Source organism: Harmonia axyridis, chromosome 4 (genome assembly GCF_914767665.1).
Source record: "Harmonia axyridis chromosome 4, icHarAxyr1.1, whole genome shotgun sequence".
Lineage (NCBI taxonomy): Eukaryota > Metazoa > Arthropoda > Insecta > Coleoptera > Coccinellidae > Harmonia > Harmonia axyridis.
Window position 1 is genome coordinate 9,877,515 of NC_059504.1, and position 26,079 is coordinate 9,903,593.

Here is a 26,079-nt window from a genome sequence, read left to right on the forward strand (position 1 = left end):
ATTGCACTGTTTGTTGGAAGACATTGATGTAGATAACGTTTATTCTTAACAAGATTTTATCTTTTCCCCTAATTTTGCCGGTGTGTTTTTGTCGAGGAAAGAAACACCGCAATCAAATTAAAATAATCAACTAAAACTCATCGTGTTGAATGCGGAGGGTCATCGAATCAGGTACACTTCAAGAAGACCCCAACTTTTAGGCATGAATATATTTCAGGTCCCGACTTCGAGAGTATGAAGATTGGGATCAATTGAATTATGTCTCGGACCTTATTAATTAGAGATATTCAACTACAAACGAATAGCCAGAGGAAACTTCGCTGGGTCTAGCGTTACGTTATATCAAATTATTCGAAGTGAGTTCTTGTTCAACATTTTCATTATATGTAGCTGCGGACCTTATACCTCAGTTAATATTATTCTCGTACCTGCTTCTTTCCTCTAAAATTGGGGGGAATTGAAACATCCACCGACAAACTGAAATTGTGGTATCTCTCCGCACTTCCACTTTGTATAATGTTGAGTCATAATGGAAAATATTCATAAAACGTTAGGTCACCAGTGAAATTTTTCATTGTGAAATATTTCTTTTCATAACTTGATAGAAAGAACTATGCTTACTTTTCGATGTTGTAGGTATATGTCCTAAAAATTATTACACACTATTGGACTTACTTGTATTCTATTTTTGACTTAATATATTACCTGTGAAAGCATTTATATTTGCCCATCATCAGTATTAAAGGTAGTTTCCTATCTTGACAGCCAAATCTCGTTCTCACTTTCCCTCAAACGTGATCTTGATGTGTCCGATGGGTATTTTTGTTCGTTTCAATTTCTAGAATTTTATTCCAGTCTCTCCTGGTGATTGGTATTAGTCTTCTTTTCTGCTCATGTTCATCCACTATCACATTCAAAATACTTCCAGAGTTTCCTCTCAAATTTCTTTTGTAATTGTTTTCTGTCAATTTTGTTGTCCTTCTTACTGAATAGTTGTTTTACTATTACTTTTTAGTTCTACTTTTCGGTTTTCATTTTATTGATTCATTATTTTCATTGGTTATTTTTGTTCAGGACAACATTTTCACTGTTTACATTTGGAAAAATATAGCATCCAAACATGAAATTATTCAATCCATCTGTCTAAAGTCTAGATCTTCTTTTGGAAACTATGATTAGCTATTCTCATGAGAGTGAATGAAAAAATCTATTTTTGAACCGCCTTAATCCTCCTAGTTCTGGAATACGATTCAATAATTTTCAGAATAATCTAAAGGATAAGTAATTTCAAAAAGACGGTGACAAAGGGTGCCACCTTGAGAATATATTGGTGTACTACTTTGCTTCCACCGATTTGCAATAGATGGCTGTGTTGCGTTAAGTGTCAGTTGAGATAAACAGAGCGAAGAGGTCATTCAATAAGCTCAGGTATTTGTTAACATATTGCCATCGAAAAAATAGTCGATTTGTGCCTGCATCATAAAGTTATTCTCGGTTAAACCTGTCAGCTCACTAGCCAAATTCTAGTAATTTGCGGAAGGTTTTAATTTTCTTCTTTTAATATGAAAAATCTGCAGCTTAGGCTCATCGAATGCTCTCAAATCCTATGGTGAGGCCGCTATTAGTGGAAGAACGTGCCGAGAGTGGTTTACACGGTTTGAGAACAGTGAATTTCACGTCGAAAACCAGCAAAGCGGTGGAAGAGAGAAGGATTTCGAAGAGGCAGAATTGGAGGCATTACTTGATCAAGACTCGTGTCAAAGGCAACAAAAATTGGAAGGATCATTGGGAGTAACGCAACAAGCCATTTCAAAGTCATGGGAATGATTCAGAAACAAGGAAGTTGGGTGCCGTACCTACTGCCGTACGAGTTGAAGCCGAGAGATGTTGAACGGCGTTTGTTTGCTTGTGAACAGCTGATTGCAAGGCAAAGACAGAAGGGATTTCGCCATCGCATTGTGACTGGACACGAAAAATGAGTTCATTACGATCTTATGAAGGAGTAAAAAATTGGATCGATTCGTTTATCACTTCAAAAGATGTTTTCCACGAAGGATTCGTACGCTGCCCGAAAAATGATAAAAATAGTGGCCAGCGACAGACAATACTTTAAATCATAAATGTATAACCAGTTTTTTACATTTAAGCCTGGAATTTCGGAAAAAACGACGAAAACAAAGTTGTACGCCTATGAATTCATTGAAAACAAAATTTGGCGAAGAGATTACTTCAAGAAATGGTTCAGTTATCCTCCCAAGTTGTTTCATTGAACACCTTGTGATTTCTTACTTTTGTGATATGTCTTAAATTCATGCTGATAATCCAACAACTGAGTACTCATTGGACGTACCTACTTACTATTGGGGAAATACTGCCAAATTCATGAGAAAGAGTGAAGGATTTGACAGAAGGCAGTAGGTTATTTTCCATACATATGATGTAACATTTCAAAAAAAAATTATGTCTCACTGAATATTTTACGTTTTTCAAATTTTAAATTTTATTACCTCTTCTTTAAAATCTTTTAGTTTCGGAATTATGAATAAATACCTATATATTTTCCTACAACATCCATAATATAACCCCAATGTGAAATTTACGGAGCATTAAGGGTATTTTGAGAATGAGAACATTCGAATGTCCTCTCAAATATTTATATCTGGTAGTCATGCTCGTTTCCAGCCATGCTCTTTCACACCTTACGGAGAATCTTTTATGTCAGCTTTATACACAAATAATAAATATTCGCATTCATGAATTATTCGAACCGTGAAATATTTTCCATGATATATGCATATTCAATAGATTCGTCTGGAACTCCAGTATGCATTGAAGTAGAGTGTGGGAAGTTTGTCACTAAGCTTCACAGCTTCGCGATGCGAGGGTATATGTTAAGAGTGAATATTTCGATATTCGATGGAATTCCCTATTCAACTCGAATCTTCGTAGTATTGAATACAAAATTAGGCTGGGTTATATTTTCTGTGCGGTTGTCGACAGTTGGTTCGATGTGTTAGATAAATAATGGGCGAATGTGCTTCTTCAGATTTGAATACTTTATGATGCATACTACTTCACCATGATTAATGTTTTGATTGGTTGGCAGGTTCATACAGGGGATTTCGTACTTCCCGAGCCTTATATGATTAAATATTAATTTTGTGTTATATTCCCCCTCACTAAAGGGATCGATAGTGAGAGAATTGCTTAGTACTACTCCCGTTATATACAGGGTGGGCCATATAGAAAAATTTCCTTGAGCATTAGTTTTTCCGGAGAATTCCGAAACGCTTTTTTTTTCGTTTATTAACTAATACTCTTAAGTGATCCCCTCCAATCTTCAATTGTCGATTGAAATATTTCCTAGAAATTTTAATTCTATTTAGGATTATTCTAAAAAATGTCGTGGAAAAGCTTCCGAACAATAATAGTATTATCATTTAATATTTTCTCTCGCATTTTGTAACATTATGAAAATTCTCGCAGTGGATTTCAGCCATCACTTTCAACGAATTTTTTACACCGTAATCAGCATCATCAAAAATGTATTTGCAAATCTTTTATTTTGTTTCACAAGACCCGAACTGAAATCTAAGATTTCAAGTGGGTTGTTTAATCGAAGTCTTATTCACAAAATATTCCCTTCAAATAAATATTGACTTATCTTGGCGGTTTCCAGAGAAAGTCTTACCTACGAAAATATACTAACTGACAAAGAAACTGCAACACCCAGAAGCAGCATTTGGAATTTTAATATTTTTTTTGTGAAACTTAGATTTTTTTAAATATACAACAAACCAGCTGTTCGAGGAGATCCAAAGTCGATGTCTAGTTGTTGTTAAAATGCCTAGAGCACGTGTACGCGGACCTTATCGCCAGCTTAGTGAATTTGAAAGAGTCTATGGGAGGGGAGGTTGTCATTTCGAGAAATCGCAAAATGTACGAACAGTACATGATGCTCTACATTGTAGAGCATCATGTACAGTGCATCCCATTTTCGGTGAGACAGCCAGGTTTCTCGCTTGTTATTTAAGATAGAGCCTTGCGGTTTTCACGTTCCTGTCCTACTTTTTCGTGAAACTCAAGTTGGTCTAATCAGATTCTGTATAACTTTTTCCGTTCAAAAGATATAGGGTGATTTTGGAAATTGATACTTTTCGGACCCCTTCTTTATCTCCGAAATTATAAGAAATAATGCTGAGCTGAAAACTACGTCTGAATCAGAATTCTGCGTAGAATCCAGTGGCGTACTCAATATTTTTTTTCGGGGTAAGGTTTTGAAGATTCAACACAAACCTATATTTTTTTTAATGGAACACCCTATATATCATTACTTCGTTGAATTCATTATTTTTTTCCCTTCAAAATGATAAATGATACTATGTAGGTAGGATGTTCAGAAATGTTAAAAAAACACTAAAACGTCAAATAATGATGATTTTTTTGTAAATGGGCCATGAATTTTCTGTTTCAATAAGAGGATTATTACTTTCGATTTTTAAAAATAGTAGGTCATTGATGACACAAACATCCTTGTTGTTATTATGGCTACTATGCATTTGGGAGCATTGTTTTATCAAGTATGCATTGGAGGGAAAAAACCAATCTGATCTAGCTGTCATCGCTATAAATTATTGTTATTGTTATTGATTCTTCTTTTCAATGGGAAATCCATTGCCCATTAACAAAAAATCATCATTATTTGATGTTTTAGTGTTTTTTTAACATTTCTGAACCTCCTACCTACATAGTGTCATATATCATTTTGAAGGGAAAAAAATAACGAATTCAACGAAGTAATGATACACATAGTGTTCCATTTAAAAAAACATAAGTTTGTGTTGAATCTTCTAAACCATACCCCGAAAAAAAATAATGAGTACGCCACTGGATTCTACGCAGAATTCTGATTCAGAAGTAGTTTTTACCTCAGCATTATTTCTAATAACTTCGGAGATAAAGAAGGGGTCCGAAAAGTATCAATTTCCAAAATCACCCTGTATCTTTTGAACGGAAACAGTTATGCACAATCTGATTAGACCAACTTGAGTTTCACGAAAAAGTAGGACAGGAACGTGAAAACCGCAAGGCTCTATCTTAAATAACAAGCGAGAAACCTGGCTGTCTCACCCAAAATGGGATGCACTGTACACCGTACAGTAGGTGTTATGGTATGGGGTGCATATGCAAGTATATCACCTTAAGTCTGTATTTGAGGTAACATGACTACCTCCAAAAAATAGTGGAGCCATATGTTCTCCCTCACCTTAACCGGCTTGAGAATCCAATATTTCAATGATTTTCCAAAAGAAATTTCTGTTTTTTATTTCTAATGAAATGATTGAGGAACCTTCTGAGCAGAATTCTCTAATGACAAATGATATTTCTATTGAAATAAGCAAAATGTGTCGAAAATGATTTATCGAAATCAAACTACATTTTTATTTTCCACCAAATATGTTATAATTCAGAAACTTTTCACATTCAAGTTTCTTCAAACCAATGGATACATGCCGCAATGAGTAAACTAATAGACAGTTCAATTAAAGTACAATAAACTGAACTGGCTAGCAGCTTCCAATCCAATTAATTTTAGTTGGTGGCGGAAGTCCAAGGTGTGAAATCATTTCTATGTTGAGACAAGTAGAGCGAATAATTCTGGTTGAGTGATTTATCTGCACAAATTATGCGATAATCGTAATAACTAGTTCAACAGGCCGAGCATTTGAAGGTGTTAGAACTGTAATATGTGTGGAAATTAGTTTTTGATGGTATTGTTAGGTCTTACATATTGGAAATTGTTTGTACTGAATTTTATCTTGGGTGTTATCATGGTTTCGAGACAAATACATTTATAACGGGTGTTTTTTTTCGAGGTATATAACTTTAAGTTGGCATTACTGTTTAAGATGGCGACCGATTTAACAGCTGTCAAGTAATTTATTCTCAGTTTGGTTGGGCAATTCATCATGAATAGACTCACGCCTGAACAACGCTTGCAAATAGTGCAACTTTATTTCGAAAATAATGGTTCTGTGCGGAATACGTATCGCGCACTACGTCCATTTTATTTTGTGAACGAAATGGGACGCATTGAAGAGCTGTCATAGAAAAATTTCATTCAAAATTATTGAATAAGTAATTCTATACATCAATAATTATTGATCATATAGTTGAAACATTCTTTTCTTTTTGATCTACCCGCAAATATAGAACTTATTTCCAGACACCTGGTAGATGGCCTACATTCTTACATGACACTCGTGAGGCATCAGAATATTCATGTTCCTACCTTGTGTAATATGATAATGATTTAATTTATTGTAATTGACTGAATACCAATATTTAAAGGAGCCAAGAGGTTGTCGACCTTTAATAATTATGCCCATTATTCAATCTCATATTGAACCAAATTGATTCCGGAATGTGTAAAACGAACAGCTCGAGTTGAAACTTTTGTTTACTATTTTTCATACGGAGAATATTAGTTCTGTATCAAGTAGGATCTCATGAAAACAATAAGGTTAACTTTATTTGGAGATATTTGAGAGTGCAGAATATTTTGTGGTCAACAGAAGAGCATATGAAAAGATTTGGGGAAGCATTTGATTGAAGTAGTTGATGTTTTCAAAGCTTTTTTGAATTCGTATTCACTGAATCATTTTTCTTTCTCGAAATTAAAAAATAAATTTCTGCAGAACGATATATCTCTGTTCTCCTGAAACAAGTGTTGCACAAAATTATGCATTTCCAGTTTTATGGATGAAGTTATGTTGGCGAATGAAACAATTTATTTTCACAGCAAACATTATCAGTTTACTAGCAGACATGCATTGGTACACCGATGTGGATTGATATTACACGTATTGTTTAATTTACATAAACTCTTCGCATAACAGTTATTTTCTCATTGAATTCAATAATAATCATGAAAGAACCATTCTCCACATTGCGGATATAACATGGTTTATTTTCACAATGCATTTGTTTCGTACAAATTGCATCAAATACTAAAAGGTTTTAACAGGCCAATTGAAAAGTCCCCGGAGTACTATAGTAAAACAATTTTTTTTGGAAAAATTGGATTTTATTATTCAACATAGTTGACTTCGAGGGCGATACAGTGATTATAGCGATCTTCCAACTTTTCGATACCATTTTTGTAGTACGATTTGTCTTTCGTTTCAAAATAGGCCTAAGTTTCGGCGATTAGTTCTTCATTGGCGCTAATTTTCTTTCCAGCGAGCATTCTTTTGAAGTCTGAGAACAGGAAAAAGTCGCTGGGGGCCAGATCTGGCGAAAACGGTGGATGTAGAAGCAATTCGAAGCCAAATTTATGCAATTCTGCCATTATTTTCATCGATTTGTGACACGGCGCATTGTCTTGATGAAACAGCACCTCTCTTTTCTTCTAATGGGGCTATTTTTAAACGATTTTATCCTTTAAACGACCCAATAAGGCTATATAATAATCGCTGTTGATGGTCTGGCCCTTCTGGAGGTAATCAATGAATATTATACCTTGCGCATCCCAGCATACTGATGACATAACCTTGCCAGCTGATTGTTGTGTTTTTCCTCGCTTTGGATTTGCTTCGTCGTGTGCAGTCCACTCAGCTGACTGTCGATTGTATTCCGGAATGAAATGATAGAGCGATGTTTAATCCATTGTCACATATTGACGCAAAAATTCAGGTTAATTGTACTTAAACAGCTTCAAACACTGTTCAGAATCATTAACACGTTGTTGCTTTTGATCGATTGTGTGCTCGCGTGGCACCCATTTTGAACAAAGCTTTCTCATGTACAAATTGTCGTGAATGATATAATGTGCACGTTCCGATGATATCTTCACAATATCTGCTAACTCCATCAACTTCACTTCACGGTAATTCAAAATTATTATGTAACCTTTTTTGATTTTTTCGTCGGTGATAGCCTCTCCTAGGCGTCTTCTGCGTTCGCTGTCTTCGGTGCTCATTTCACCACGTTTAAACTCAGCATACCAATCAATGTTGGTTGATTTTCCTGGTGCAGACCCCGGAAACTCTTCATCAAGCCGAGATTTTGTTTCAACTGTATTTTTCCCTTCAAAAAGCAATATTTTATCACCACACGAATTTCTCTTTTTTCCATCCTTTTTCAAATAACAAAAGTAGCCACACTCAGCCACGCAATATCTCAGAAACTAATGGTCGGACTGCTGTCAAATTTTGACACGTATCGTTTGAAGGTTGATACTAACTAAAAATTATATGGATTTAATACTAGCACCGGCATCTCTGCAACAGACCGGGGACTTTTCAATTGGCCTAATAACATAAAACGATTTCACCTTTCAGAAGTAAGTATTCTAAGAATTAAATTGATGTAATGCTATAGTAGAGAACTTGATATTATGCTCTTTCGAGAACCGACGAAATTTCGTGTCCTGGTAGTGTGTAATATAAGCCGGAATATTTTATTTCAAGGTCATAAAGGTTCCTACATCACACTAAGTCAATGTTTCCATGTTTGATTCGCCATCAGCATCAACAGTTTCATTTATCTTCTCCCTATTGAAATTCTAATTTTCGGATTAATGACTTTTGGTGTTGTTAGAAAGGTAGGCAGAGATTACAGTCGAAAATATTCCACATTTCATTGCGCTTTGACATGAAATCTGCTGAAATGGCGTGCGAAGGTTCGTGAATATTGAAATTCCGGAACACTTGTTGACTGCTAGCATGTGGCTATATCAATTTTTCCCTTGACGTCATTCCGAATAATATTTGCCAGTATATTTCAGATAAAGGAATATGTGGGAATAGAAAATTGTTTTTCCTACTAGGAATGAGTTTGCGGAGAAATATTTGTTCCCATAATGCTCCAGAATTGAATTTGAGAAAAATTGGAGAAGAGTCTTTTCTTTTGATTGTCTTCAAATAGAAATAATAGTTGAGTAGATCTTCGAAGACCTTCGAATATTTCAAGAATATATTTGAAGAATAATCTTTGAAAGACTTTAAGCTATATCGAAATATTGAGTCAGTCTTATGAATGCTACCATTTTTTTTATTTCCGTAAATAATAACCGAGATATTGAACATCCAAACTACTAATGCAGGTATCAAAAATTGTAGGAATTAGTACATACCTTGCCAACAATTCAAACCAAAGGCATTTTTTGTTTAATTTTTACTGAGAATTTAGTCTTAAGTCGATACATGAATACATGAATAATAAAGGATGTTCTATATGAAATAAAAAGAATCATATATTCCTTTCAGATCGATGATAACCGAGTTGAAACTTCAAGCAGAATTTGAAAAAAATAAAAATGAGGAAAAAAAAGCAATGTTAGTAGTGTTTCATCGCTCGTCAATCAACTGAAACTTTGGAGACCGCATATACCTATATAAAAGGCCAATTGAAAAGTCCCCGGTCTACCATAGTAGAACACATTTTTTTGGCAAAATTCGGTTTTATTATTCAACATAGTTGCCTTCGAGGGCGATACAGCGATTATAGCGATCTTTCAACTTTTCGATACTATTTTTGTAGTACGATGCGTCTTTCGCTTCCAAATAGGCCTCAGTTTCGGCGATTACTTCTTCATTGGCGCTAAATTTCTTTCCAGCGAGCATTCTTTTGAGGTCTGAGAACAGGAAAATGTCGCTGGGGGCCATATCTGGCGAATACGGTGGATGCAGAATCAATTTGAAGCCCGATTCATTCAATTTTGCCATTGTTTTCATTGATTTGTGACAAGGCGTATTGTCTTGATGAAACAGCACCTTTTTTTCGTCAAATGATGCTGTTTTCTAACAATTTAATCCTTAAAACGATCCAATAACGCTATATAATGATTGCTGTTGATGGTCTGGCCTTTTTGCAGGTAATCAATGAATGTTATATCGTGCGCATCCCATAATACTGATGCCATAACCTTGCCAGCTGACTGTTGTGTTTTTCCTCGCATTGTATTCGGTTCATCGTGTGCAGTCCACTCAGCTGACTGTCGATTGGACTCCGGAAAGAAATGATGGAGACATGTTTCATCCATCGTCACATATCGACGCAAAAATTCAGGTTTATTGCACTTAAACTGCTCAAAACACTGCTCAGATTCATTAACACGTTGTTGCTTTTGATCGATTGTGAGCTTGCGCGGCACCCATTTTGCACACAGCTTTCTCATGTACAAATATACGTGAATGATATGATATACAGATTCAGATGATATCTTCACAATGTCTGCTATCTCGATCAACTTCACTTCACGGTTATACAAAATTATTTTGTGAACTTTTGTGATTTTTTCGTCGGCGACAGCCTCTTTTGGGCGTCCACTGCGTTCGTCATCTTCGGTGCTCATTTCACCACGTTTAAACTCAGCATACCAATCAATGATGGTTGATTTCCCTGGTGCAGAACCCGGAAACTCTTTACCAAGCCAAGATTTTGCTTCAACTGTATTTTTTCCATTCAAAAAGCTATATTTTATCAGCATACGAAATTCTTTTTTCAAATAACAAAAGTAGTCACAATATCTCACAAACTAATGGTCGAACTGCTGTCAAATTTTGACACGTATCGTTTGAAGGTTGGTACTAACTAAAAATCATATGGATTCAATACTAGCACCGCCATATGTGCATCAGACCGGGGTATTTTAAATTGGACTAATATATAGTCTTCAAGAGTGCATTTGGAGAAACGAGAGCTCAAAAGCTCCTGAGTTCGCGTCAGATCTTTTCTCATTTTGTTTTATGATAAAATGTATGTATTGTCGCCTTAATGAGTATTATGAATCTTCTGGAAAATCTGGTAGATCTATCAACTGTATGAATCTTGCCCACCTAACATTAATATAGGCATTATTCATTTACCTCTATATTAAAATGAAACTATGTGACGTCAGAAGTAGAAAACATTTCTGAGAAAAGTTAAAACGAATTCCTTTTAGAGTATTGCCTCCTTCATTGGATGGAGGAACTGTGAACGTCGTTCTAATGATCCCGCGGGAATGAAGTTGGAACTAGGGAGCCCTTTGAAGTTGGTTTATAGGTGGAGTGTACGTGTTCAGCGTTGCCATGTAATTTATACCGAGTTTCGTAATCGATGTAAGGACCAGAATAAGTAAGGATAAGTTTATTCTTGTTGGACGGACGAATATATTATCAAGTTTCTAACGTGGAAATGTTAATTTAACCCAAATTTAAAATTCTCAGAGGGAGCTGTGGCAAAAAATTCCATACATAAAGTACCCAGCAGGTCAAGTTGCGGGAACATTGAAGTTAGAAATTTTTTCTATTGGTTTTTACCACAATTGAGTTGATTAATGGAGAAGAGGTGTAAATAATGGTCGAGATGTTTACAGCAGACGAAGTAGGCAATGAAACAATGGCGAGACAAAATGTATAGGTTGACGGTGTTTTCTAAGCGCATGTCATAAATTCAGTAGGTGATTCTATGATAAAAAAATTTTCTTTCCTCTTCGAAAGGTGTGGTCTAAGTTCACATTTTAAGAGTTATCGAGGAAGAACTTTAAATGAGGAAAAACCGCAATGTATAACTGTGTGGAGTAGTCTGTGTCTTCCGGAAAACAAGGAGAAACTAAAAACTACTTGGGTATGAGGTTTGTTGAGCAGAATGATCACTTTTGAAGCTGTAGAATCGGCAATTCAGAGATTGGAAATTCTTAATGAATCATCCTGTATAATCAAGGAATTAACCTGTCGCAGATGTCTAACGATTAGATCATAAATATATATACATTGTTCCTACTTAATTTCAAGTAACTGCAAACTAACATACAGTTGAAAATAAACACTAAACTACGGATTATAAATATAATGAATTCCCTCTACAAACTCCACTGAATAGGCAAACATATCCACTAAATATTGAATCGAAATATGTCACTTATGTGGTGTTCATTTATGACTGAAAGGCAAAAGACAAATATTGTGCTTTCATTATGAAAAGCGGCTCAATTCAATCTCACTTTGTTTCGTTTCATTTCGCTTTGAAGAGTACGGGCTTCCTCTTTGATGAAGGAGATCCGTTTCATGTGGTTTTGTTTCGTTTGTTCCTGGACATATCATTGAAAATTTTGTTTATCCCAGCAACCCAATTTCATTCATTATTTTCCATAATAAAAAAGAACCAAAAAAAATTCAACTTATCCGGAAATTTTCACTTTTCACGTTTTGGAATGTGTTCTAATCTATAATCGAATAAAATGAATTCCTTCAGAGATTTTCTTCTGGATATTCGAATAGAATTTGGTACAAAAAATCAACTGTTATGTGATCCTTTCATGTTTAGAATGCGAAAATTAAAGAATCAAAAGCATTTCCCGAAAAATCATCCAAGTAAATGTTTTTCCAATGAGGGGTTTCATTTTGAATAGCTCGCTATCTATTAAGATAGCGATGTCAAAAGATGACAGCTATTAAGCTGTCATCTTTTGACATCTGACAAGTAAAAACACATCATTACCATAGAGTAATAAACATAGATATAGGGAGTATACGCAATTTTTACATGTCCCTAACATGGTTAGGTTATGTTGTCGGATTGTGATATATTTTTAAATCCACAGTTTTACTATAGCCTTATGAATGAATATTATATTGAATGAAATATACTTATTTGAGAGATTCTCAATTGAATATGCGAATTTGAATATTTGGAATCAAATATTTTTCCTAATTGTCGAATTTATAATAAGCAGAATATTTATTATTTTCTGTATTTACCTACTGAAATCCAAGGTTCGGCAACTTTTGCTCTCCTAGTGTCATCGGTTGTTTCACATCGTTTGCCTATGTTTTCTGAATTTCTGATATATTTAGGTATTCATCTCAATATATTTTGACTAAATATGAAACTTTGACTTACTATGGGACATGAGAAGTGCGTTCTTTGTGGAGAAACTCGCGAATTGAGGGAAATATCGTATCACTGATATGTTTTCATTTCCGAGCGCTTCATGTCAAATTTAATAGTTCATGTTGGAGACAAAACTTGCTTACTGAAAATGGCATATTCTCCCTCTCTATCTATGTTTATTATTCTGAGATCATAACTTAAATGACTTGGAAGATAAGATTTATGCCAATGCTCCAAAATCAATTGAAGCCCTTAAAGATGGAATTCTGTTATCGAGGATATTCAGCAAATATGCGAATAGGTCATGGAAATTTTTTGAAAAAGATACGGTTCTGCAATTGTAGCCGTAGCGTACTTTTGGTTTTGATCATTTGCCATCATTAATGGCATACCTTCCTCTCTACAATGAAATAAACAATGATTTCTTTTAGAATATACCTACTCGTTTTTTTTTTAATCGAAATGAAACCTCTTTTTTGAAAACCCTATATAGTTATATAGGGATAAATTTTTCAAATTTCCATACGGATTTCAAAAGCAATGACTCCGGATTCAAATTCCATTGCTAAATATCCATTGAAATGATTTAAAATTGAAACTTTCATATTTTTTATTCGTAGATCGATGTATTTCCCGTTAGGAGTTTAAATCATAAACCATAGTCTAAAATTCGCTGTGTTTTCTGAACTCTCGAAGGAATATCTGCATTGATCCAATATATTTCAATTAGTTATGTAAATTATGACCTGTTTATTTTCCGAATTTCCATGAATATATGTAGTAAGGCCAGGTATGGAATCTTTTATAGCAGTCGACAAGAATAATACATTCTATTCAACATTCAGGTCTCTTTGTGAGTTATGACGTCAGTAGGGTGTACAATAGCTGACGGCCATCGTGCTATGAATTCATGATTTCAAATACATTTTTCTTTATACAGTAAGTAGGTACACTTTTTTTTTCATGAAGGGCTGAGAATATAATGGAACTAATTTGATGAGGAATCAGCATAGAATTCCTCAACAGAAAGTAAAAAACCTGAAGTTGATTATTCAATATTCAAATTGAATTGTAGTCGATAATTTGTCGATAGTAGAGTTATGCAATACATCAAAAAACCAATTGTTATTAAAAATGAATATATTTATTTAGTAACTGGAACATTCACCATTTTGTCATTTTCAAATAATATTCAGTAGTAGTATTCCTTAATTGTTGCAAAAAATGTTTGGTCATCTCTTATATAATTTTTATTTGAAGGCCTTTTGACCTCCAGTTGAGTGAGTTGAATAAATTTCCGAAATAGAAAGAAATCTACTCGTTTAAAAAAATTGATAATCTACAGATGATACCGACCCACTTGATTTTACTGTAGTTAACAGTTGACTACTGAATTTTATCAACAGATTATAACGTTTCTTCGAATTCATCCGAAAATTTGATGAAGAAACGAAATAGAGATATTAGAAAACATTCCTTGAATCGTATAAATGTAGGATCCAGTTATTACTCCCTGTAACGAATCGAGATGGTCAACCGGATGCTTAGAGACCTATTAGTTTCTTTTAGTGTCGAGGGCATGTGTAATTCTTCGGGGTGTCGAAGAATGTGTCATGTCGGTTGTAAAACTTAAAGATTTACTGGGGTTGGGAAAGAACAAGACGGTTATGCCAGATGTATTACATCTGTTTTTCAGGTTCTAGTCCTTCTAGAATATTCGATTTCCAGGAATCCGCGAAGATCTTTGTGGGCGGTACGGCAAAGCTCTTATTGGACGACATGAGGATGGTACTTTCCCCTACGGGTGTGGCCAAGACGAAAGAAGGGATATTCGAGACAGGGTAGTTCCAATGGGCAGAGAGCACAGTTCTAAAATTAAGCCGAAGACGGACACAGTTCAAATCAAACCGAAGACGGGTACAGACGGTACAGTTCAACTTAAGTCGAAGTAAGAGTAAGTTCGGTCGATCAACTTAAGACGGAAGACGAAAAGACGGTTGGCGGACTAGATTAAGACGATTCGCGAACAAATCAAAGACGAGACTACCGAAAACTTGAAGTACGACAAAGACGTGATAATCGAAGACGTTTCGAGTAATGAAAACTAGAGTTAAAGACGAAATTTAGTACCGTAGCGAGAAACTTGTAATTAAGACGTAGTTAGGATCTTCTCAATACTGAGTTTGTACTGTATAAGTGTGGCTTTGTAAATAGATGTAAATAATTGAAAAGAGTTTAATTATTACAAATCCAACAAAGTCACGGAGAAAAAGACGAAAGGCCAGGTAATCGAATCATACCTCTAGACGATCGATTAACCAAGCCAACATAAATATAACAGTATGGGACAAAATTATATTTTCCATTTGTCAATCATCAACATCAGAAAAATTTAGCTTTCCAAAAAAAACCATCAATAAATATACCAGGTTACAAACAAAGGGTTTAGTCTGGATTAGCTGGCAAAGTTATAGCATCCGTATTTTGGAACGTGTGGGATATTTTGTTCATTGAATATCTCGACAGTGGTACAGGAATGAAGAAAAAACGACCTAAATACAAGAAATAATCCTTTTTTACCAAGACAATGGTCCTTATCAGAAATCGATGAAAACCATGATGAAATTGGAAGAATTGCGCTTCCAGATGCTCGACCACTTATTCTTCAGATCTGACCCACACTAATTTTGTAGACCTCAAAAGAATGATCCAGAAAAGGAAATTTGGATTTAATGAATAAATGATTGTTAAGATTAAAGCCTATTAATGAATGTGTATGAGAATACGAATAAACTAAATTGATATTGCATATTGACTCAAAACTAGAGTTTATCGAGTAGTATTTAATGCCACGTGGTACAAATTTATATATTGATTCATATTACCCATTTTGCATCAGCTATTTGTATTAAACTGATATGACGTTGTGGCACATGATTCAGATAACATATTCACATCAGCAATATTATTGAAATTTGTGGTAAAAGTAATTCTAGCGTAAAGGATGAAGCCGATATTCATGGCATAGATATGCAAATTATTTCATCAAAATCTGAGAGGAAATTCGATGAACCCATGAAATAACCATGTACGAGAATTCTAAAAATAGTCAGCCAGAATTCCAGGATTCCACGTGCATAAGGATACTCATATTTCATATAGGTTACTTCATGTTCATTTTATTTTGCAAAAATTGCACAGTTATTCGAATATACTGATCTTTTTTTGAAACTATGGAATTTCGATGAAGGAAAACTTCCACCTAGACTTGCACAATAAAAACATACCAAGAGAAGAGTTCAATTTCTAATATTCGCCCATGACATTTATAATCAATTCAGATGTCCGATATACAGCTTTTACTCTAAGAGGAAACACATTAACTAAATCCTGAATTACCTTGAATATCTGGTCCATTAATTATGGTCTTAGGTCTGAAGTCAGTATTAGACCAATGTTCATTAATTCCTCATAGGACTATAATACCATAAAGCCAGGGACAAAGCCTTCTCTTATGGCGAGATTGCAGTATCTATCATCAACATAGTGGTAATTATTATAGGTCGAACAAACCTTCATTCCCAGTTCTATTAATAGTGATGGGCATTTGTACTTAATTACGAATACTGAATATAATTCCATTACAAGTCATAACCATAAAAAATCAAGAAAATCAAATAAAGGACAATTTGAAATGGAAAATTCATTTATTTTTGATCTAAAACAAATGAAAGCTGGAACAATGGAAATTGCATACTTGAGATAATCAGTGATAATTCAAACCCAGTGCCACCTGTAACAATAGCAATTCTCTTCATAACCTATTATTAATCTTTGGTGTGTTTTGTGAACTGAAAACACTATTCAAAGCAGCCATGGATTGCGATAGAAGCCATCAAACGAAGAATATGCGGAAACGGGAAGTCGTTCCTGGTTGAACCGATAGGTGGCGCTGTGTGATAATTATAACTCAGGACTTCAAGTCTCTTCGACAAGGTTACAATTCACGGCATTTGCTAGCAGTTATGCGATATATTGTTGAATAATAGGACTTTCTTTCGAATGTAAAGGTTCATTTAGGTTTTTTCTTGCAGGTAGATGATGAGTACTCCCCCAAGCATGATATTTTCACCCTGCACGAACAGACCGACAAGCAAAGAAGCCGAATGGGGCTCATTTGTGCGATGAGCCTACGGCTTCAACTCCCATGGACCTCCCAACTACAGTGCAGGTACACTTCACCGTGGGGCTGCGCCACGAGATCGCGCTCTTTCGCTCTGATACCCCCTTGGAGGAGATCAAGGGTAAGTTCGAGCGAAACCAATCGGATTTGTAACTGCATGACAGCGATAATGAGTGGTATAAATAAATATGAAGTGAATTTATTTTTGTGCAAATCATAGATTTAATTAAAAATTCATCACTTCGCTACTTGCAATCCCAGAAAGCTGAAATTTCGGGTATGGATTTCCAATATGCTGTGTAATGAAATATATCCCTAATTATAAAGGGTTTTCAAAATCTACAACAGTACAATGAGACAAACCAAAATGATGAAAAGTGCGTTTTTTGTCCCATTGTGGCCTGTATTTTGAACAACCCTGTATAAGTGGGGACATATTTTATTACACGTAAATGATACACGATATAGTGGTAATCCATACCCGAAATTTCAGCTTTCTGAGATTCCAACTAGCGAAATGATGAATGTTCAATTGAAGCTATGTTTTGCACAAAAAAAGTGAATCAATCAATCTCTCGAATACCGTTAGGGATAGGGGCATGATAGTTGATGCATAAATAATCAAGAGGCTACCGAAAAATTTTATATAGAGTGTGATATTTGAAATATAGGAGTTGTTAGTACTTTTGATATAAATTTCCTATAAAATCGTATCTTCCGATTTACGTGAAAGTCCAGGGTATCATTGATAGTATACAAAATTGAAAATTGATTTAACATGGAGTAGAACCTTATCCTTTGAAACCATCCACATACAACGCGATGAAACGAGAGATCTGTTTGAGGAACTACAGATGAGAAACTCAACATTTGCACCTTTTTTAATGGAGGGAAATCCAAGACAAGAAAGCTCCTGCCGGCAACTGTTGCGTAGTGTGAGGCTCACCTTGGAGGCATACTCACTAAAAACCTCCATTACATATACGCTGAACCTGTAGAAAGAGGTTCAAGGATGTCAACCTTCCTCTTACGCGTTCAACCTCAGTGTGGCCCAACCACCAAGAGTTTGAAACTCTACGGTGAAATGTCCTTCTTGTTTCACGCTTTCCTGCCCTAATGGAGTATGGGATAGGGCAGGAATAATTCATTGAAGGTGGTAGAGCCATTCAGTAGGTAACCTAAAAAGTGTTAGGCTTCCACCTACCTATGAGCTCCCTCGTTCCATGGCTTCCTCCATAGCTCTGATTACGGAACTCAAGCCTGAGGTAGTTCTTCGCGGGGACTTGGTTGGCAAATCTCCTCCCTTAGAATTTATCACCACGAGGATACGCCTCTTGATCTTGGTCTCGACCCAAGGGTCTTGGGACCTTTGCAAACTAGCACGACTTACGCAAAGTCTTCACAGCATAGTATTCACCTTAGTTCATGCCGTGAAGTTATAAGATGGGAGATTTTTGAAGAAGCTTAGTGATTTTGACTGTGATTTGTTTCCTGAGATACTCCTCGAATATATACCAAAATTTTACTGTAGGTACTAAACTGGCACTGGCGGAATCATGAGTAGCTCCTATTCCACCAAGTACTCTCAGCCAAATGTTAACATCTTTTTGCTTCCTACTCGTCTTTTTGTGTCTCGTTCTGCTAAACCTGTAAATAATTTCCACCTACATTTATGGTCGCTGTCTGGTCATTTCTGCGCCTCTACTTTCTTCTTGGTGGACCCAGCTGTTTCTCTTCTCGTGTTGCTAGTTCTGCTCGAATCTGTCACTTGGAGGGGTAGAGATTTGAGGATGTTTTTAGGTGTGAGCTAGGTATTGGCAAGAATGTGGTGTTTGGAGGAACATGGAGTGGTTGAAGTATGGGGAATGTAGCAGGCTGGGATTAGCCACACCACAGTTTCTAGTCAGTCTTAGTTTCACTGTCTGTTTTACAGCAGGTAGTTAATACAAGCCTTCCCACCACGGCAAGGTGCTGACCTCGGGAGAGTCAACATTTGTACCTAACCTAACCTATCTCCGAATAAAGTTTTTGTGGTCATTTGAGAGTAAACGTTTTCAATTCGCAATTAATTGTTCAAGATGATATTAATCAATTAGTGAAACACAGAAATCTCAGAGGCTTTCATAATCGCTGACTGTTTACGTGCGAAATTATTTCGTTTGCTCAAAGAATCCTCCCCTTGAGATTAAATCGAGAGTGAATCCCTGCATCCAAGTAATAAATGAAACGACGCTATTAACGAAACGCCATATTTTTTATCTGTTCGATCTCGATCCTGAAATAATGATAACATGAATTTCTTGCTTCGAAATACGATGAGATCGTACATTGGTGACATATAGCTCAATGAAAGGAAACCATCACCATAAAATGGCCCGATAAAATTGTATTTTCGATGTTTAGTCATAAATTTCGAATTGGGCATTCGATCCGGTCAATTCCCCCATATATAGGTAAATTTTATGATTGTTCATCAAACGGAAATCTCTTTTCGCGAAATTACAGGCTGAATTGTTGAAGTTTGCTGTGTACGGTCTTTGCGAAAAGTGGGGTCGAGATGCCTGAAAACTCTCGTTGTGAATGTTAAAACAAAAAAATCCGGATTACGCTGTTGAGGAACCAAATTAGCAGAAAATGCTTTTTTTAATCGTTAGAGAATACCTCCATTCAAAGAGCAAATTCAGACCCAAAATACGCTTATCCAGTACTTTCATCCGTTGCTATGCATCGAACTTTCCCGGGCCCTTGAAAAATCATTGAAAAAAAAGGAATTTCGTGTGCTGATGAAATATTGCTTTTTGAAGGGATAAAAAATAGTCGGAGCAGAATTTTGGCTAGATAAAGAGTTTCCGGGGTCTGCACCAGGAAAATCAACTACCATTGATTGGTATGCTAAGTTTAAACGTTGTGAAATGAGCACTGAAGACGGCGGACGCAGTGGACGCCCAAAAGAGGCTGTCACCGATGAAAAAATCAAAAAAGTTCACAAAATAATTTTGAATGACCGTAAAGTGAAGTTGATCGAGATAGCAGACATAGGGAAGATATCATCTGAACGTTTACATCATATTATTCACGAATATTTGTACATGAGAAAGCTGTGTGCAAAATGGATATCGCGCGAGCTCACAATCGCCGATCAAAAGCAACAACGTGTTAATGATTCTGAGCAGCGTTTGAAGCTGTTTAAGTGCAATACACCTGAATTTTAGCGTCGATATGTGACAATGAATGAAACATGGCTCTATCATTTCACTTAGTAGTCCAATCGACAGTCAGCTGAGTGGACTACATTCGATGAACCGAATCCGAAGTGAGGAAGAACACAACACACAGCTGGCAAGGTTATGGCATCAGTATTCTGGGATGAGCAACGTATAATATTCACTGAACAGCTACAAAAGAGCCAGACCACCAACAGCGATTATTATATAGTGTTATCGGATCGTTCAAAAGATGAAATCGTTAAAAAACGGCCCCATTCGAAAAAAAAGGAGCTGTTTCATCAAGACATTGCGCCGTGTCACAAATCAATGAAAAAATGGAAAAATTGAAATAATCCATGCATCCACCGTATCCACCAGATCTGGCCACAAGCAACTTTTTCCTATTGTCAGACCTCAAAAAAATGCTCGCTGGAAAGAAATTTATCACCAATGAAGAAGTAATCGCCGAAACTGAGGCCTATTTTGAAGCGAAAGACAAATCGTACTACAAAAATGGTATCGAAAAGTTGAAAGATAGTTATAATCGCCGAATTGCAACTTTGTTGGATAAAAAAATCGAATTTTACCAAAAAAATGTGTTTTCCTATGGTAGACCGGGGACTTTTCAATTGGCCTTATTTAAGCTCTCCTTTTAATGCTCGCTTCAAAGTTCAGATCGAAATTTTAAAATATCCCTGAAGGTTTCAGAACGTTGCGTTGTTGTATTTGAGAAATGAGCCCAAAAAAGCCGAATTACTGGCGAAATATTCAGCTTATTTCAAGCAGATAATTTGTAACAGTCTCCCTGGAATTGATGCAATTAGTATCCATTATTCGGACATATTGGTGTTGTCATTGTCATTCCTTTTCTTTTTTGAGGAATCTCCGACAAATTGGACATCGTTTTCTGGGAACTTCCAAATTAATTCTTTGCAGTCATTGGGAGGTATTTCATCGAATTCGTATAGATTGTTGTATTCAGCTGGCCAATGAAACAAATCCTAATTAGTTTTATAAAGTTTCAAGAACGATGAGCTCATTTTACTCATGGAAGATAACTGTTTAGAGAAGAAGAATAGTCTTGAGTCCAATTATTATCTGATATCGATAGTTCTCAACGTTCGTGAAGCTTTTAATATTTTTTGCATGATCCCGTTATTTTTCACTTGATTGGAAAACAGTGATTTCCTCCTAATCATTACTAGAAAGTAAAACATCAATATAAAAGTGATATTTCTGCACTTCACTCAATAAGTATAGGACCAAACCAGTAAAAAACATATTTTTTCTCAAGAATTCAGTGCTATATGTACTTTAACGCTTCTCTTACTCTTCAAGTTTCATTTGGTATGGGAAAAATTCATCATTGCAATCAGCATATCAACTCCTTCAACAGTCTGAGTCTGAAAAGCACGTTTCAATTAATTTCTTTGCTTTAACTCGTATTCAGTCTACAAAAAAATATATATGTATAAAGATACGTGCTACATTAATATTATAGTATTATAGTTATCATTACATTGGAAGTTTTGTGGATTCCAGGATAATAGAGAGCAATTTGGCTCATAAATTGAAATTTTAACATCAAAATGCTTCTATTGAACTTGTATTATCTATATTGATCTTGAAGATACCGCATAATGCATAGCCTTTCAAACATTGAGGAAAATAATACAAAAGTTTGAACCACTATATAAAATAGCAATTTCACGGTTTCCAAGCAAGATCATGAAGCGAAGCAAGCAACTTCTCAGTTGCTTCACTTTCTCATTGTGGACTATATATCTATACTTGGAAATCAAAAACACAGGAACGTATGTGGAATACAAATGAAGCAGAAATCAATATATTGAAAAAGTATTTACCTGTCAGCATATATCTTCTCTTTTTGAGATTGTAATTTACGCTTCATATGATTATTTGAAACACCGTATATCATTTAATTTAAATATTATCGCTCAGTCCACAGAAGTTGATGAGTTGATTTGACTCAAATGGTATAGCTTTTTGGCATAATTTGATATCAGATAAAAAGCATTGTTCGTTTTTCCTCTGAATTAAATTTTCATTGATGAATATTCACCACCTAAAATGAAAACATAAGAATGTTATGTATGAAATTTTCAACACAATGTGTGTTTAGCATCGTTACTGAAAGAAATATCCTATTTTCAGCCTTTGGCGTCCTGTGAAAGGAAACAATTCATTCGTTTTCATTTGTTCTGACGGCAAATGTTTGCGATGAATGAAGAAAGATAGGTCCCCGTCATAACAGCTGTAAAACCAATGTTTTTCGCTGTATAGTTATCTATGCTCCGTTGTTATTTCTTGTTTACCTATTCGTACTGCGTTTTCGATGTTAAGCAAGGAAAAAAATGAATTGTTATTCAGTTCGTATTCAATATTCTTTTTGGAAAAATATTTTGACTTGAAGGTATATTTATTCAATATTATATGAACAGGGTGGCCCAAATTCAATGCTCAATGAAAGCAATATGAGAACTATAAGACTTGAGAAAAAAAAAATTTCAAGGACCCCCGATCTCGTTTCAAGTGATGAAATGGATTCAAGAAATCGCCTTTTGAAACTGAACCTGAAGGTCAGAGCTTGAAATACTTATGCCTTCAGGCCATGTACTCAATCTTGAACTAAGCATTAAATTCAACCGTAATTTTTCTCCTGAGAAGTCAAAATGTAGGTTTACCGACTCAATTTTCATCAGTTCACGTTACATAATTCAAGGGCTGTATCTTCGTCAAGGATTTGTAGTTTCACTCCATATTCTGTATATTCTGTTATTGTATTGCTACAAAAAATGTGACAAAATTTATGAGAAAAACTTGAACAAATACTATTATTATTCGAACAGGGGACTGCGACCATGTAGATCTTTTGTTCTTTACACTACTCATTCATGGAAAGCCAAGTAGGTCGTCAGTGGCGTTGATAAAACCGACAACCTCCTTAAGGGCCTTGTTCGTTACTTCTCGGGTATCCAGGACTGGCTTCCCTATATGAATGGTTCTTAGGCTAGCCAGCTCTGGACACTTGCATACCATCTGTTCAGCTGTTTCTGCTTCTGATCTACAGAGCCTGCAAATCTCACCTGCTGAATATCCCATACGGTGAAAATGATGTTTGTACCGACAGTGCCCCGTCAACAGTCTCACCATCACCCGAAGCTCAGCTCGTGACAGCTTCAAGAGCTTTCTGGCGTAGATAGGTGAAATCATCACGAATTTCTTGGCCTGAGTAAGTCCAGAAGTGTTTTCCCAGTGGGTTATCCTGTTATTCAATTCCCATTGCTGGACCGCTGCCTTGTATTGGTCTTTTCCTAGCCCACAGAAAGGCTCGAGTGCACCAGGTGTTAACCTTGATGCATTTTTTGCAAGTTCATCGGCTTTTTCGTTTCTTTCAACACCACAGTGACCTGGTACCCATAGTAGAGTTACTTTATTGCCTCTGGCCAGTTGCTTTATGGTACGGGCAGTACGATTCCAGGGATCTCACCGTGGACTGGCTGTCAGTGGTGATGTAGACATGGGCCCCCTTGAGGTTGACCAAATACTAAGAAATTACGCACTTCCAGTTTTTCAATGACTCATAAAAAGATAGAAATGAGGAAGGATAAATCTCAATTTTTATGATTCATTCATTGTACGAAGCAATGAATGATTCAGAGAAACCAGAGAAAAGTCAATGAATCAATGTACTTGATGTATGTACTCGATAATTCCTGGAAACCTGACCTGTACATTGATTGAATATGTTCATCATTTGATTTGGATGAATATGTTAGCACGCATAATGAAAAACCCGCGTGGAAACAACCATTATACTAATAATTTTCTAAATCAAACAAGTTATCGATGGGGATTGAATTCACTCATCGGCCTGACATAGACTGCTATATCGCATAAATAAACATCGACTAAAATTCCGAATCCTGCCTTCATTTCGCGAAATACCAAATCATTAAACATGCGGAATGAATGTTAGGGATCTGCAATATGGCGTACTTTGCATACGCGTTTGCCCAGGATTACAGCTATATTTTTCCATGGTATTATTGGTATTCGAAAAAACGCACGTGCGCTCTCTATTGCAATGGATATTGCAATTTCCTGTTCTTCTCGTATACTGGGTGAGTGTTGAATCAGATGTTGCTTCTTTGACGAAGGACGTCCTTTATCAAAACGATAAAGAAGTGAAGTTTTAATAGAAAAACTCGATACAGTTAGAAAGCCGTTTTCTATCTTCACCATTTTGTTGAAATGTCTGTAATTCCCATAAAGGAGATAATAATAATAATACTCAATTCTATAACCCTCAAAATCTTACAGGGAATGTCAAAGACATAGGTATATAATAAAATATAATAAAGTCCGTAAAGTATGGAACTAATTCATTTTTAGCTGAACAGACCATTTTAAGAAATAATCCTGAAACACGTCGATTTTTGAATTTAATTTACCGTATTTTAAAATAATAATCTAATATACAGAGTGAATTACTTTCGAGCTGATTCCAAAAATGTATCACATGTTGATTCTAATTGGTACAGGGTGGACAAAAATACAATAGTTTCATGTGTGTTCATAAAGTACCGCGTAACATTTTTTATTAATTAAATTAACAATATTATCAAAATACTATCTGAAAATGTAAAAAACAACAGAGTGTTATATTCAAACCAATTGCCGCTAGACAATAAGTATTTTTGATAATATTGTTAATTTAACTAATGAAGAATGTTACGCTTTACTTTATGAGCACACACAAAACTATTGTATTTTTGTCCACCCTGTACCAATTGGAATCAACATGTGATACATTTTTGGAATCAGCTCAGCTAGAGTAATTGGAAAATTGAGACAAAATGGGGGTGTTCCATTAAAACAAAATTACGGTGACGTCATTACTCGAAAATAAATAACCCTGTATATTAGATTATTATTTTAAAATACGGTATATTGAAATAAAAAATCGACGTGTTTCAGGATTATTTCTCAAAATGGTCTGTTCAGCTAAAAATGGATTTGTTCCATACTTTACGGACACAGTGAAAAATAAAATATAATAATAAATAATTAGAAACTGAACAAACACTAACATATATCGACAAACAACATAAATTGATACATCATAATTTCACCTATTCAATAAAATGAACCCTATGTGAGAATAGCTTTGATTTTACGCTTGAATACTGTACAATGCTGTGACGTTAGAAGCTATGGATACGTGGGAGTTTTGCGTCCTCTTCAGAATAATATGTTGAAAATTATTATTGAAGGAGATCTCATTTTATACGCCGATGAAATGTTTTTACCTTTCACCGGAAATATCTTCGAAATCTACGTCAGAAATAGATTTATATGAAATCAAATAGGTTGGATATGAAATGGTTGAAATTTCGAAATACTGAATTCGAGACATACATGAACTTCGCTGCTACTCAGCACACTTTTTCCACTCTTATTTCAATAATTTTTTTATAATACAAGAGCAGAAGTCATTGATATTCTTTTACGAGTTCAAAATTCGAAAACAAGCCACAAAATGTCGAGTTTTTCAATTAACGATGGTAGATTGAGTTTTCTGTACGAGTATTTTACATTATTTCATTGAAATTGATGAAATATTTCGATAAATATCATTTGGTGATTTTTGCATTGAAAAATGTGGGTTGGCAGAACATTTTTCCGTATCACAAATTTGGCAGAGAATAGATAAATCCTTGACAGGAGAGTTCCAAGCACCAACATATAATAATTAAATATACCGATCTGTGCTAATCTGATATATTC

General features: G+C 35.4%; 1 protein-coding gene across 1 annotated transcript in view; it reads left to right on the forward strand.

Moving 5' to 3' along the window:
* The window catches only part of LOC123678934 (high affinity cGMP-specific 3',5'-cyclic phosphodiesterase 9A), a 146,021-nt gene that overhangs the window by 86,968 nt on the left and 32,974 nt on the right, over positions 1-26,079 (forward strand). Inside the window, exon 2 of the mRNA XM_045616209.1 lies at positions 16,974-17,183. Within this exon, the coding sequence (XP_045472165.1) occupies positions 17,087-17,183 (97 nt within the window). The 5' untranslated portion in view covers positions 16,974-17,086. The remainder of the gene's footprint in view (positions 1-16,973; positions 17,184-26,079) is intronic.